This window comes from Bombina bombina, chromosome 1 (assembly GCF_027579735.1).
Source record: "Bombina bombina isolate aBomBom1 chromosome 1, aBomBom1.pri, whole genome shotgun sequence".
NCBI classification, from domain to species: Eukaryota; Metazoa; Chordata; class Amphibia; order Anura; family Bombinatoridae; genus Bombina; species Bombina bombina.
The window spans coordinates 1,109,622,554-1,109,637,218 of NC_069499.1; the positions used below are offsets into that span (position 1 = coordinate 1,109,622,554).

The window sequence follows — 14,665 nt, forward strand, 5'->3', positions numbered from 1 at the left end:
AAACTTGTAAAATTTGGTAAAAGTGTGCAGTGAAGACCAAGTCGCTGCCCTACATATCTGATCAACAGAAGCCTCGTTCTTGAAGGCCCAAGTGGAAGCCACAGCCCTAGTGGAATGAGCTGTGATTCTTTCGGGAGGCTGCCGTCCGGCAGTCTCGTAAGCCAATCTGATGATGCTTTTAATCCAAAAAGAGAGAGAGGTAGAAGTTGCTTTTTGACCTCTCCTTTTACCGGAATAAACAACAAACAAGGAAGATGTTTGTCTAAAATCCTTTGTAGCATCCAAATAGAATTTTAGAGCGCGAACAACATCCAAATTGTGCAACAAACGTTCCTTCTTTGAAACTGGTTTCGGACACAGAGAAGGTACGACAATCTCCTGGTTAATGTTTTTGTTAGAAACAACTTTTGGAAGAAAACCAGGTTTAGTACGTAAAACCACCTTATCTGCATGGAACACCAGATAAGGAGGAGAACACTGCAGAGCAGATAATTCTGAAACTCTTCTGGCAGAAGAAATTGCAACTAAAAACAAAACTTTCCAAGATAATAACTTAATATCAACGGAATGCAAGGGTTCAAACGGAACCCCCTGAAGAACTGAAAGAACTAAATTGAGACTCCAAGGAGGAGTCAAAGGTTTGTAAACAGGCTTGATTCTAACCAGAGCCTGAACAAAGGCTTGAACATCTGGCACAGCAGCCAGTTTTTTGTGAAGTAACACCGACAAGGCAGAAATCTGTCCCTTCAGGGAACTTGCAGATAATCCCTTTTCCAATCCTTCTTGAAGGAAGGATAGAATCCTAGGAATCTTAACCTTGTCCCAAGGGAATCCTTTAGATTCACACCAACAGATATATTTTTTCCAAATTTTGTGGTAAATCTTTCTAGTTACAGGCTTTCTGGCCTGAACAAGAGTATCGATAACAGAATCTGAGAACCCTCGTTTCGATAAAATCAAGCGTTCAATCTCCAAGCAGTCAGCTGGAGTGAAACCAGATTCGGATGTTCGAACGGACCCTGAACAAGCAGGTCTCGTCTCAAAGGTAGCTTCCAAGGTGGAGCCGATGACATACTCACCAGATCTGCATACCAAGTCCTGCGTGGCCACGCAGGAGCTATCAAGATCACCGACGCCCTCTCCTGATTGATCCTGGCTACCAGCCTGGGGATGAGAGGAAACGGCGGGAACACATAAGCTAGTTTGAAGGTCCAAGGTGCTACTAGTGCATCCACTAGAGCCGCCTTGGGATCCCTGGATCTGGACCCGTAGCAAGGAACTTTGAAGTTCTGACGAGAGGCCATCAGATCCATGTCTGGAATGCCCCACAGCTGAGTGACTTGGGCAAAGATTTCCGGATGGAGTTCCCACTCCCCCGGATGCAATGTCTGACGACTCAGAAAATCCGCTTCCCAATTTTCCACTCCTGGGATGTGGATAGCAGACAGGTGGCAGGAGTGAGACTCCGCCCATAGAAAGATTTTGGTCACTTCTTCCATCGCTAGGGAACTCCTTGTTCCCCCCTGATGGTTGATGTACGCAACAGTTGTCATGTTGTCTGATTGAAACCGTATGAACTTGGCCCTCGCTAGCTGAGGCCAAGCCTTGAGAGCATTGAATATCGCTCTCAGTTCCAGAATATTTATCGGTAGAAGAGATTCTTCCCGAGACCAAAGACCCTGAGCTTTCAGGGCTCCCCAGACCGCGCCCCAGCCCATCAGACTGGCGTCGGTCGTGACAATGACCCACTCTGGTCTGCGGAATGTCATCCCTTGTGACAGGTTGTCCAGGGACAGCCACCAACGGAGTGAGTCTCTGGTCCTCTGATTTACTTGTATCTTCGGAGACAAGTCTGTATAGTCCCCATTCCACTGACTGAGCATGCACAGTTGTAATGGTCTTAGATGAATGCGCGCAAAAGGAACTATGTCCATTGCCGCTACCATCAACCCGATCACTTCCATGCACTGAGCTATGGAAGGAAGAGGAACGGAATGAAGTATCCGACAAGAGTCTAGAAGTTTTGTTTTTCTGGCCTCTGTCAGAAAAATCCTCATTTCTAAGGAGTCTATTATTGTTCCCAAGAAGGGAACCCTTGTTGACGGGGATAGAGAACTCTTTTCCACGTTCACTTTCCATCCGTGAGATCTGAGAAAGGCCAGGACAATGTCCGTGTGAGCCTTTGCTTGAGGAAAGGACGACGCTTGAATCAGAATGTCGTCCAAATAAGGTACTACAGCAATGCCCCTTGGTCTTAGCACAGCTAGAAGGGACCCTAGTACTTTTGTGAAAATCCTTGGAGCAGTGGCTAATCCGAAAGGAAGCGCCACGAACTGGTAATGTTTGTCCAGGAATGCGAACCTTAGGAACCGATGATGTTCCTTGTGGATAGGAATATGTAGATACGCATCCTTAAAATCCACCGTGGTCATGAATTGACCTTCCTGGATGGAAGGAAGAATAGTTCGAATGGTTTCCATCTTGAACGATGGAACCTTGAGAAACTTGTTTAAGATCTTGAGATCTAAGATTGGTCTGAACGTTCCCTCTTTTTTGGGAACTATGAACAGATTGGAGTAGAACCCCATCCCTTGTTCTCTTAATGGAACAGGATGAATCACTCCCATTTTTAACAGGTCTTCTACACAATGTAAGAATGCCTGTCTTTTTATGTGGTCTGAAGACAACTGAGACCTGTGGAACCTCCCCCTTGGGGGAAGTCCCTTGAATTCCAGAAGATAACCTTGGGAGACTATTTCTAGCGCCCAAGGATCCAGAACATCTCTTGCCCAAGCCTGAGCGAAGAGAGAGAGTCTGCCCCCCACCAGATCCGGTCCCGGATCGGGGGCCAACATTTCATGCTGTCTTGGTAGCAGTGGCAGGTTTCTTGGCCTGCTTTCCCTTGTTCCAGCCTTGCATTGGTCTCCAAGCTGGCTTGGCTTGAGAAGTATTACCCTCTTGCTTAGAGGACGTAGCACCTTGGGCTGGTCCGTTTCTACGAAAGGGACGAAAATTAGGTTTATTTTTTGCCTTGAAAGGCCGATCCTGAGGAAGGGCGTGGCCCTTACCCCCAGTGATATCAGAGATAATCTCTTTCAAGTCAGGGCCAAACAGCGTTTTCCCCTTGAAAGGAATGTTAAGTAGCTTGTTCTTGGAAGACGCATCAGCCGACCAAGATTTCAACCAAAGCGCTCTGCGCGCCACAATAGCAAACCCAGAATTCTTAGCCGCTAACCTAGCCAATTACAAAGTGGCGTCTAGGGTGAAAGAATTAGCCAATTTGAGAGCATTGATTCTGTCCATAATCTCCTCAAAAGGAGGAGACTCACTATCGACCGCCTTTATCAGATCATCGAACCAGAAACATGCGGCTGTAGCGACAGGGACAATGCATGAAATTGGTTGTAGAAGGTAACCTTGCTGAACAAACATCTTTTTAAGCAAACCTTCTAATTTTTTATCCATAGGATCTTTGAAAGCACAACTATCCTCTATGGGTATAGTGGTGCGTTTGTTTAAAGTGGAAACCGCTCCCTCGACCTTGGGGACTGTCTGCCATAAGTCCTTTCTGGGGTCGACCATAGGAAACAATTTTTTAAATATGGGGGGAGGGACGAAAGGAATACCGGGCCTTTCCCATTCCTTGTTAACAATGTCCGCCACCCGCTTGGGTATAGGAAAAGCTTCTGGGAGCCCCGGCACCTCTAGGAACTTGTCCATTTTACATAGTTTCTCTGGGATGACCAACTTGTCACAATCATCCAAAGTGGATAATACCTCCTTAAGCAGAATGCGGAGATGTTCCAACTTAAATTTAAATGCAATCACATCAGGTTCAGCCTGTTGAGAAATGTTCCCTGAATCAGTAATTTCTCCCTCAGACAAAACCTCCCTGGCCCCATCAGACTGGGTTAGGGGCCCTTCGGAAATATTATCAGCGTCGTCATGCTCTTCAGTATCTAAAACAGAGCAGCCGCGCTTACGCTGATAAGTGTTCATTTTGGCTAAAATGTTTTTGACAGAATTATCCATTACAGCCGTTAATTGTTGCATAGTAAGGAGTATTGGCGCGCTAGATGTACTAGGGGCCTCCTGAGTGGGCAAGACTCGTGTAGACGAAGGAGGGAATGATGCAGTACCATGCTTACTCCCCTCACTTGAGGAATCATCTTGGGCATCATTGTCATTATCACATAAATCACATTTATTTAAATGAATAGGAATTCTGGCTTCCCCACATTCAGAACACAGTCTATCTGGAAGTTCAGACATGTTAAACAGGCATAAACTTGATAACAAAGTACAAAAAACGTTTTAAAATAAAACCGTTACTGTCACTTTAAATTTTAAACTGAACATACTTTACTGCAATTGCGAAAAAACATGAAGGAATTGTTCAAAATTCACCAAATTTTCACCACAGTGTCTTAAAGCCTTAAAAGTATTGCACACCAAATTTGGAAGCTTTAACCCATAAAATAACGGAACCGGAGCCGTTTTGAACTTTAACCCCTTTACAGTCCCTGGTATCTGCTTTGCTGAGACCCAACCAAGCCCAAAGGGGAATACGATACCAAATGACGCCTTCAGAAAGTCTTTTCTAAGTATCAGAGCTCCTCTCACATGCGACTGCATGCCATGCCTCTCAAAAACAAGTGCGCAACACCGGCGCGAAAATGAGGCTCTGCTTATGCTTTGGGAAAGCCCCTAAAGAATAAGGTGTCTAATACAGTGCCTGCCGATATTATTATATCAAAATACCCAGATAAAATGATTCCTCAAGGCTAAATATGTGTTAATATGAATCGATTTAGCCCAGAAAAAGTCTACAGTCTTAATAAGCCCTTGTGAAGCCCTTATTTACTTGCTGAATAAACATGGCTTACCGGATCCCATAGGGAAAATGACAGCTTCCAGCATTACATCGTCTTGTTAGAATGTGTCATACCTCAAGCAGCAAGAGACTGCACACTGTTCCCCCAACTGAAGTTAATTGCTCTCAACAGTCCTGTGTGGAACAGCCATGGATTTTAGTGACGGTTGCTAAAATCATTTTCCTCATACAAACAGAAATCTTCATCTCTTTTCTGTTTCTGAGTAAATAGTACATACCAGCACTATTTCAAAATAACAAACTCTTGATTGAATAATAAAAACTACAGTTAAACACTAAAAAACTCTAAGCCATCTCCGTGGAGATGTTGCCTGTACAACGGCAAAGAGAATGACTGGGGTAGGCGGAGCCTAGGAGGGATCATGTGACCAGCTTTGCTGGGCTCTTTGCCATTTCCTGTTGGGGAAGAGAATATCCCACAAGTAAGGATGACGCCGTGGACCGGACACACCTATGTTGGAGAAATATCTGGAAACTGTATACTGGGCAAGAGTACTGGGTCTAAATGTAACTGTTAAGTTTCTGCCTTTTGCCATCGATTTTTATTTCTTCCTCACGAAGTTCCAAGTCATGCTTTGTCTTAATGTGGAGAAAACAAAATAAAAAACATAATTTATGAAAGAACTTACCTGATAAATTCATTTCTTTCATATTAGCAAGAGTCCATGAGCTAGTGACGTATGGGATATACATTCCTACCAGGAGGGGCAAAGTTTCCCAAACCTCAAAATGCCTATAAATACACCCCTCACCACACCCACAATTCAGTTTAACGAATAGCCAAGAAGTGGGGTGATAAAAAAGTGCGAAAGCATATAAAATAAGGAATTGGAATAATTGTGCTTTATACAAAATCATAACCACCACAAAAAAAGGGCGGGCCTCATGGACTCTTGCTAATATGAAAGAAATGAATTTATCAGGTAAGTTCTTACATAAATTATGTTTTCTTTCATGTAATTAGCAAGAGTCCATGAGCTAGTGACGTATGGGATAATGACTACCCAAGATGTGGATCTTTCCACACAAGAGTCACTAGAGAGGGAGGGATAAAATAAAGACAGCCAATTCCTGCTGAAAATAATCCACACCCAAAATAAAGTTTAACGAAAAACATAAGCAGAAGATTCAAACTGAAACCGCTGCCTGAAGTACTTTTCTACCAAAAACTGCTTCAGAAGAAGAAAATACATCAAAATGGTAGAATTTAGTAAAAGTATGCAAAGAAGACCAAGTTGCTGCTTTGCAGATCTGGTCAACCGAAGCTTCATTCCTAAACGCCCAGGAAGTAGAAACTGACCTAGTAGAATGAGCTGTAATTCTCTGAGGCGGAGTTTTACCCGACTCAACATAGGCAAGATGAATTAAAGATTTCAACCAAGATGCCAAAGAAATGGCAGAAGCTTTCTGGCCTTTTCTAGAACCGGAAAAGATAACAAATAGACTAGAAGTCTTACGAAAAGATTTCGTAGCTTCAACATAATATTTCAAAGCTCTAACAACATCCAAAGAATGCAACGATTTCTCCTTAGAATTCTTAGGATTAGGACATAATGAAGGAACCACAATTTCTCTACTAATGTTGTTGGAATTCACAACTTTAGGTAAAAATTCAAAAGAAGTTCACAACACCGCCTTATCCTGATGAAAAATCAGAAAAGGAGACTCACAAGAAAGAGCAGATAATTCAGAAACTCTTCTGGCAGAAGAGATGGCCAAAAGGAACAAAACTTTCCAAGAAAGTAATTTAATGTCCAATGAATGCATAGGTTCAAACGGAGGAGCTTGAAGAGCTCCCAGAACCAAATTCAAACTCCAAGGAGGAGAAATTGACTTAATGACAGGTTTTATACGAACCAAAGCTTGTACAAAACAATGAATATCAGGAAGAATAGCAATCTTTCTGTGAAAAAGAACAGAAAGAGCAGAGATTTGTCCTTTCAAAGAACTTGCGGACAAACCCTTATCTAAACCATCCTGAAGGAACTGTAAAATTCTCGGTATTCTAAAAGAATGCCAGGAAAAATGATGAGAAAGACACCAAGAAATATAAGTCTTCCAGACTCTATAATATATCTCTCGAGATACAGATTTACGAGCCTGTAACATAGTATTAATCACAGAGTCAGAAACCTCTTTGACCAAGAATCAAGCGTTCAATCTCCATACCTTTAAATTTAAGGATTTCAGATCCTGATGGAAAAAAGGACCTTGTGACAGAAGGTCTGGTCTTAACGGAAGAGTCCACGGTTGGCAAGAGGCCATCCGGACAAGATCCGCATACCAAAACCTGTGAGGCCATGCCGGAGCTACCAGCAGAACAAACGAGCATTCCGTCAGAATCTTGGAGATTACTCTTGGAAGAAGAACTAGAGGCGGAAAGATATAGGCAGGATGATACTTCCAAGGAAGTGATAATGCATCCACTGCCTCCGCCTGAGGATCCCGGGATCTGGACAGATACCTGGGAAGTTTCTTGTTTAGATGGGACGCCATCAGATCTATTTCTGGAAGTTCCCACATTTGAACAATCTGAAGAAATACCTCTGGGTGAAGAGACCATTCGCCCGGATGCAACGTTTGGCGACTGAGATAATCCGCTTCCCAATTGTCTACACCTGGGATATGAACCGCAGAGATTAGACAGGAGCTGGATTCCGCCCAAACCAAAATTCGAGAAACTTCTTTCATAGCCAGAGGACTGTGAGTCCCTCCTTGATGATTGATGTATGCCACAGTTGTGACATTGTCTGTCTGAAAACAAATGAACGATTCTCTCTTCAGAAGAGGCCAAAACTGAAGAGCTCTGAAAATTGCACGGAGTTCCAAAATATTGATCGGTAATCTCACCTCCTGAGATTCCCAAACTCCTTGTGCCGTCAGAGATCCCCACACAGCTCCCCAACCTGTGAGACTTGCATCTGTTGAAATTACAGTCCAGGTCGGAAGCACAAAAGAAGCCCCCTGAATTAAACGATGGTGATCTGTCCACCATGTTAGAGAGTGTCGAACAATCGGTTTTAAAGATATTAATTGAGATATCTTCGTGTAATCCTTGCACCATTGCTTCAGCATACAGAGCTGAAGAGGTCGCATGTGAAAACGAGCAAAGGGGATCGCGTCCGATGCAGCAGTCATAAGACCTAGAATTTCCATGCATAAGGCTACCGAAGGGAATGATTGTGACTGAAGGTTTCGACAAGCTGTAATCAACTTTAGACGTCTCTTGTCTGTTAAAGACAGAGTCATGGACACTGAATCCATCTGGAAACCCAGAAAGGTTACCCTTGTCTGAGGAATCAAAGAACTTTTGGGTAAATTGATCCTCCAACCATGATCTTGAAGAAACAACACAAGTCGATTCGTATGAGATTCTGCTAAATGTAAAGACTGAGCAAGTACCAAGATATCGTCCAAATAAGGAAATACCACAATACCCTGTTCTCTGATTACAGACAGCAGGGCACTGAGAACCTTTGTAAAAATTCTTGGAGCTGTAGCTAGGCCAAACGGCAGAGCCACAAACTGGTAATGCTTGTCCAGAAACGAGAATCTCAGGAACTGATAATGATCTGGATGAATTGGAATATGCAGATATGCATCCTGTAAATCTATTGTGGACATATAATTCCCTTGCTGAACAAAAGGTAAGATAGTCCTTACAGTTACCATCTTGAACGTTGGTATCCTTACATAACGATTCAATATTTTTAGATCCAGAACTGGTCTGAAAGAATTCTCCTTCTTTGGTACAATGAAGAGATTTGAATAAAACCCCATCCCCTGTTCCGGAACTGGAACTGGCATAATTACTCCAGTCAACTCTAGATCTGAAACACATTTCAGAAATGCTTGAGCTTTTACTGGATTTACTGGGACACGGGAAAGAAAAAATCTCTTTGCAGGAGGTCTCAACTTGAAACCAATTCTGTACCCTTCTGAAACAATGCTCTGAATCCAAAGATTGTGAACAGAATTGATCCAAATTTCCTTGAAAAAACGTAACCTGCCCCCTACCAGCTGAGCTGGAATGAGGGCCGCACCTTCATGTGGACTTAGAAGCAGGCTTTGCCTTTCTAGCTGGCTTGGATTTATTCCAGACTGGAGATGGTCTCCAAACTGAAACTGCTCCTGAGGATGAAGGATCAGGCTTTTGTTCTTTGTTGAAACGAAAGGAACGAAAACGATTATTAGCCCTGTTTTTACCTTTAGATTTTTTATCCTGTGGTAAAAAAGTTCCTTTCCCACCAGTAACAGTTGAAATAATGGAATCCAACTGAGAACCAAATAATTTGTTACCCTGGAAAGAAATGGAAAGTAAAGTTGATTTAGAAGCCATATCAGCATTCCAAGTTTTAAGCCATAAAGCTCTTCTAGCTAAAATAGCTAGAGACATAAACCTGACATCAACTCTGATAATATCAAAAATGGCATCACAGATAAAATTATTAGCATGCTGAAGAAGAATAATAATATCATGAGAATCACGATGTGTTACTTGTTGCGCTAAAGTTTCCAACCAAAAAGTTGAAGCTGCAGCAACATCAGCCAAAGATATAGCAGGTCTAAGAAGATTACCTGAACACAGATAAGCTTTTCTTAGAAAGGACTCAATTTTCCTATCTAGAGGATCCTTAAACGAAGTACCATCTGACGTAGGAATAGTAGTACGTTTAGCAAGGGTAGAAATAGCCCCATCAACTTTAGGGATCTTGTCCCAAAATTCTAATCTGTCAGACGGCACAGGATATAATTGCTTAAAACGTTTAGAAGGAGTAAATGAATTACCCAAATTATCCCATTCTTTGGAAATTACTGCAGAAATAGCATTAGGAACAGGAAAAACTTCTGGAATAACCACAGGAGCTTTAAATACCTTATCTAAACGTTTAGAATTAGTATCAAGAGGACCAGAATCCTCTATTTCTAAAGCAATTAGTACTTCTTTAAGTAAAGAACGAATAAATTCCATTTTAAATAAATATGAAGATTTATCAGCATCAACCTCTGAGACAGAATCCTCTGAACCAGAGGAATCATCAGAATCAGAATGATGATGTTCATTTAAAAATTCATCTGTAGGGAGAGAAGTTTTAAAAGATTTTTTACGTTTACTAGAAGGAGAAATAACAGACATAGCCTTCTTTATGGATTCAGAAACAAAATCTCTTATATTATCAGGAACATTCTGCACCTTAGATGTTGAAGGAACTGCAACAGGCAATGGTACTTTACTAAAGGAAATATTATCTGCTTTAACAAGTTTGTCATGACAATCAATACAAACAACAGCTGGAGGAATAGCTACCAAAAGTTTACAGCAGATACACTTAGCTTTGGTAGATTCAGCACTTGACAGCGATTTTCCTGTAGTATCTTCTGACTCAGATGCAACGTGAGACATCTTGCAATATGTAAGAGAAAAAACAACATATATAAAGCAAAATTGATCAAATTCCTTAAATGACAGTTTCAGGAATGGGAAAAAATGCCAAAGAACAAGCTTCTAGCAACCAGAAGCAATAAAAAATGAGACTTAAATAATGTGGAGACAAAAGTGACGCCCAAATTTTTTCGCGCCAAATAAGACGCCCACATTATTTGGCGCCTAAATGCTTTTTGGCGCCAAAAATGACGCCACATCCGGAACGCAGACATTTTTGGCGCAAAATAACGTCAAAAAAATAACGCAACTTCCGGCGACACGTATGACGCCGGAAACGGAAATAGAATTTTTGCGCCAAAAAAGTCTGCGCCAAGAATGACGCAATAAAATGAAGCATTTTCAGCCCCCGCGAGCCTAACAGCCCACAGGGAAAAAGTCAAATTTTAAGGTAAGAAAAATGTTAAATTAAAATGCATTATCCCAAATATGAAACTGACTGTCTGAAAATAAGGAAAGTTGAACATTCTGAGTCAAGGCAAATAAATGTTTGAATACATATATTTAGAACTTTATAAACAAAGTGCCCAACCATAGCTAGGAGTGTCACAGAAAATAAGACTTACTTACCCCAGGACACTCATCTACATATAGCAGATAGCCAAACCAGTACTGAAACGAGAATCAGCAGAGGTAATGGTATATATAAGAGTATATCGTCGATCTGAAAAGGGAGGTAAGAGATGAATCTCTACGACCGATAACAGAGAACCTATGAAATAGACCCCTTAGAAGGAGATCACTGCATTCAAATAGGCAATACTCTCCTCACATCCCTCTGACATTCACTGCACGCTGAGAGGAAAACCGGCCTCCAACTTGCTGCGGAGCGCATATCAACGTAGAATCTAGCACAAACTTACTTCACCACCTCCATCGGAGGCAAAGTTTGTAAAAACTGAATTGTGGGTGTGGTGAGGGGTGTATTTATAGGCATTTTGAGGTTTGGGAAACTTTGCCCCTCCTGGTAGGAATGTATATCCCATACGTCACTAGCTCATGGACTCTTGCTAATTACATGAAAGAAAAAAGCAGCATATGCATCTAATACTCACCAATAATTGAACAAATACACTACTATAACGGTAGCTGTGCACCTGTACACATGGAAAAGGAGTAGAGACAGACACAGTTTGTTTCCAACACTGTGTTATGGTTTATTCTCCTTGTCACAAAAAGCTTAGCCCAGTTGGCAGGGCATGCAAGTGGTACCCTGCCCATCTAAAAATGTATTGGTATAGTCAACTAGTATGCTTAACGCAGACCTCCCCTTCAATTAAGATCAGTTCCTGACAAACCTCTGCCTCAGAAGCCCACAGGATCGCAAGTCATACAGGAAACAATGGCAGGTAGTCTGCAGTGTTGTCAGTTGAATAGTCTCTTAAAATAACCCAAAGATTGCTTCGGAATATGAATGGGCAATTGCAATCCACTAAGAAGCATTACATGCTTAAGGGGACTATAATTTGTTTTAACTGCTGGTATCCCACGTTTATCCATTTGCATACCTCTTAACCCTGAACAGACCCATATAATTTGCAGATAAATTTGATCAAAAAGTTATTTTGCTTAGCACAGTTAGAGGAAAGACCATCTTTGCTTAGTGGTCGAAGGGGAGGTCTAGAAAATGGCTAAACAAAACTACTTTGTGTGATAACAAATTACACTAGAGGGCAGGGGATGTTTGACACCATTTTATTAATCTTTAACTGCAGTGAAAAAATAGAACCTTGTACAAGTGCCATGGTCCAACATACGTCCAGTCAGTATCTAGAATATACTTATAGAAATTTCTTATTGTCCTTTAAACTATTTTTATACTCAAATTTTCCTTTAAGTGCATTAGGAGATTGAATATCACATTAGCTAGTGAAATAAAAGTCAATATAGCCCCAATTGCATAATTATTTTGCCTTATCTAATGTTTAACCTTTTAGAGGACTACACCTGCACACTGTTTGACAATGTGCAGGAAAATGTGCTGCAGGCCATTTCATTTAACATTCACATTTACAAAAATCATTATGATTTGATTCTTTGGCACATTTGTCTTGTAGGGCTGTTCTGTTTGCAACACTAAAAAGGGGCAGTGGGAGGGTAATAGTATCCTCCAATGAATGTCACGCCCATTAAGTTTTACAAGATTATTGAATTTTGCTGGGGACGGGGGCTCTCCAAACTGATATTAGGGTCATTTTTCATTTCTCACAGTTAGAAACTTCACAAATTCCTACTCTCCCCCCCCCCCCCAACCCATTCATAGATGAACAAAATGAAATTAACCACCATATAAATTTTGTTTACTACAGAACATTCAAGCCAGTGACTCCATTAACTGCTTTCTTGCCAGAAGCACCAGCAACAGCACCCACTAGGTATGCTGAAAGAACCTCTGGAAGAAAATCAGTAAAAAAAAATTTATAAATAATAAAAAAAAAAAATGTTAAGAACCTAGAGGAAAAACTTTGTTATCAGGAATTCTTGCACTGTGCCTCAGGTTAGCTGAACTCCTCCAATAAAGGGAACAGGAGACGGAAAAAAAAAAAAAAAAAAACTAAAAACAAAAAGGATCAGACTGTGGACACTGTTGTACCTCCTCACTCACACGCACGCACTCTTAGAATCCTTCCGCTCGGCCCCTCTGGTCTGAAAAAGTTGCAAGTCATTTCATGGGGAGGGTCGAGTTCTTCAGCAGGGGAGGTTTAAAAGTAAAACAAAAAATGGCCAGATGTAACAAATTTGAAAATAAAGTTACTCCTGCTCTGCCCTGGCCACAAGACAGTGAAAGCAGACGCCTAATGAGTGGAGGCCCTCTGCACTTGCTCCTCTCCTCTTGGGGGTGCAGACGATGACACAGCTTTCCCCCCGTCTCTCCCAGGAAGTCTGCTCTTCTCACAGCACTGCTGTGGTGGCATTATCCATGCGGTATGTTTGAAGCCTCACACACTCATCCTCTCATTCCCAAACACTCAGTATCCGCACATACTCCTCACTTCCGGGATATAATTTTGTTTTCGAAAAGGTTGGAGATTTCCAGTGGGATGTCAGGCATCACCCTGCCAGTGAGGTCTAAAGACAAGAAAGAAAGAAAATAGTTAAGTGACCATTCCACTGAAAACTGGTTAGTATCAAAGCTCCACTACCACTTTTTACCAGGCTTGGTTCTTCAGTTTCCTCAGTTCCTTCGTTGCCCAAGTAGAAAGTGTTTTTGTCTTATTCGTCTTTGATCTCCTGCCCTCTGTCAATAATTCATGGATCATTGGTCGAGACTCTACTAGTTTCAAGACATCCTTTCCAAATGCCGTACACAGGTCCCTATGAGGTTAAAATATGATGTCATTAGATCCAGTAAAGGAGTAAAATTACTTTAACATTTAAAAAAAAAAAAAAAGTGCACACAAATGAGGGGAACTCTTTCAGATATTTGCACATAGGAGAACAAGTTCATTGTCTCAAAAAAAAAAAAAAAGGCAAACATTGTATACTTTACCAGCTGTTAACTCCCATATTATTGGTGAAAAGGTCAGCTGCGACTCTTCTCCAAAATAAAATAAGTGTGCTTACCAGATAGATTAAATTTCCTTCATGGTGGTGAGAGTCCACAATCCATTACTCTTGTAATTTACTCTTCTCTACCACTAGGTGGAAGCAGAGGGTCCTAAACCCCAGGAACTCTATAATCCCCCAATCCACTATCAATTCAGTCTGACATAGCCAAGCCAAAGAGGTAGGAAAAGAGTAAAAAAAAAAAAACAACAAACAAAAAAACAGTTATGTCTAGTGGACTCCACATCATGTAATAAATTAAATTAATCTATTCAGGTAAGCATAAATTAGGTTCTTTCACACAGGTGGTGAGAGTCCACTATCCATTACTCCTAGGAACTTATACCCAAGCAGAATCCACAAGTAATGAAATAAGGGTGGGGGGGGGGGGGGGGAAAGGAAATTTATTCTTACCTGATAAATTTGTTTCTTTTACGAAAAAAAAAATGAGTCCACAGATTTCATCCTTACTTGTGGGATATCGCCTCCTGGTCAGCAGGAGGAGGCAAAGAGCTCCACAGCAGAACTGCATAAATAGCTCCTCCCTTCCCTCCCAACCCAGTCATTCGACCGAAGTTAGGAAGAGAAAGGAAAAGCCAAGGAGCAGAGGTGACTGAAGTTTAACCAAAATAAAGACCTGTCTCACAAAAAAACAGGGAGGGCCGTGGACTCATTGTATCGTAAAAGAAAAATTTATCAGGCAAGAATAAATTTCCTTTTCTTTTACAAGATACGATGAGTCCACGGATTTCATCCTTACTTGTGGGATACAATACCAAAGC

At 41.4% G+C, this 14,665-nt stretch overlaps 1 protein-coding gene across 1 annotated transcript in view; it reads right to left on the reverse strand.

The window, feature by feature from the left end:
- Positions 1 to 12,016: 12,016 nt before the first annotated feature.
- Positions 12,017 to 14,665, reverse strand: part of KPNB1 (karyopherin subunit beta 1) — a 102,803-nt gene continuing 100,154 nt past the window's right edge. Inside the window, exons 21-22 of the mRNA XM_053697667.1 lie at positions 13,491 to 13,652; positions 12,017 to 13,406 (exon numbers count right to left, since the gene is read on the reverse strand). Of these exons, the coding sequence (XP_053553642.1) occupies position 13,406; positions 13,491 to 13,652 (163 nt within the window). The 3' untranslated portion in view covers positions 12,017 to 13,405. The remainder of the gene's footprint in view (positions 13,407 to 13,490; positions 13,653 to 14,665) is intronic.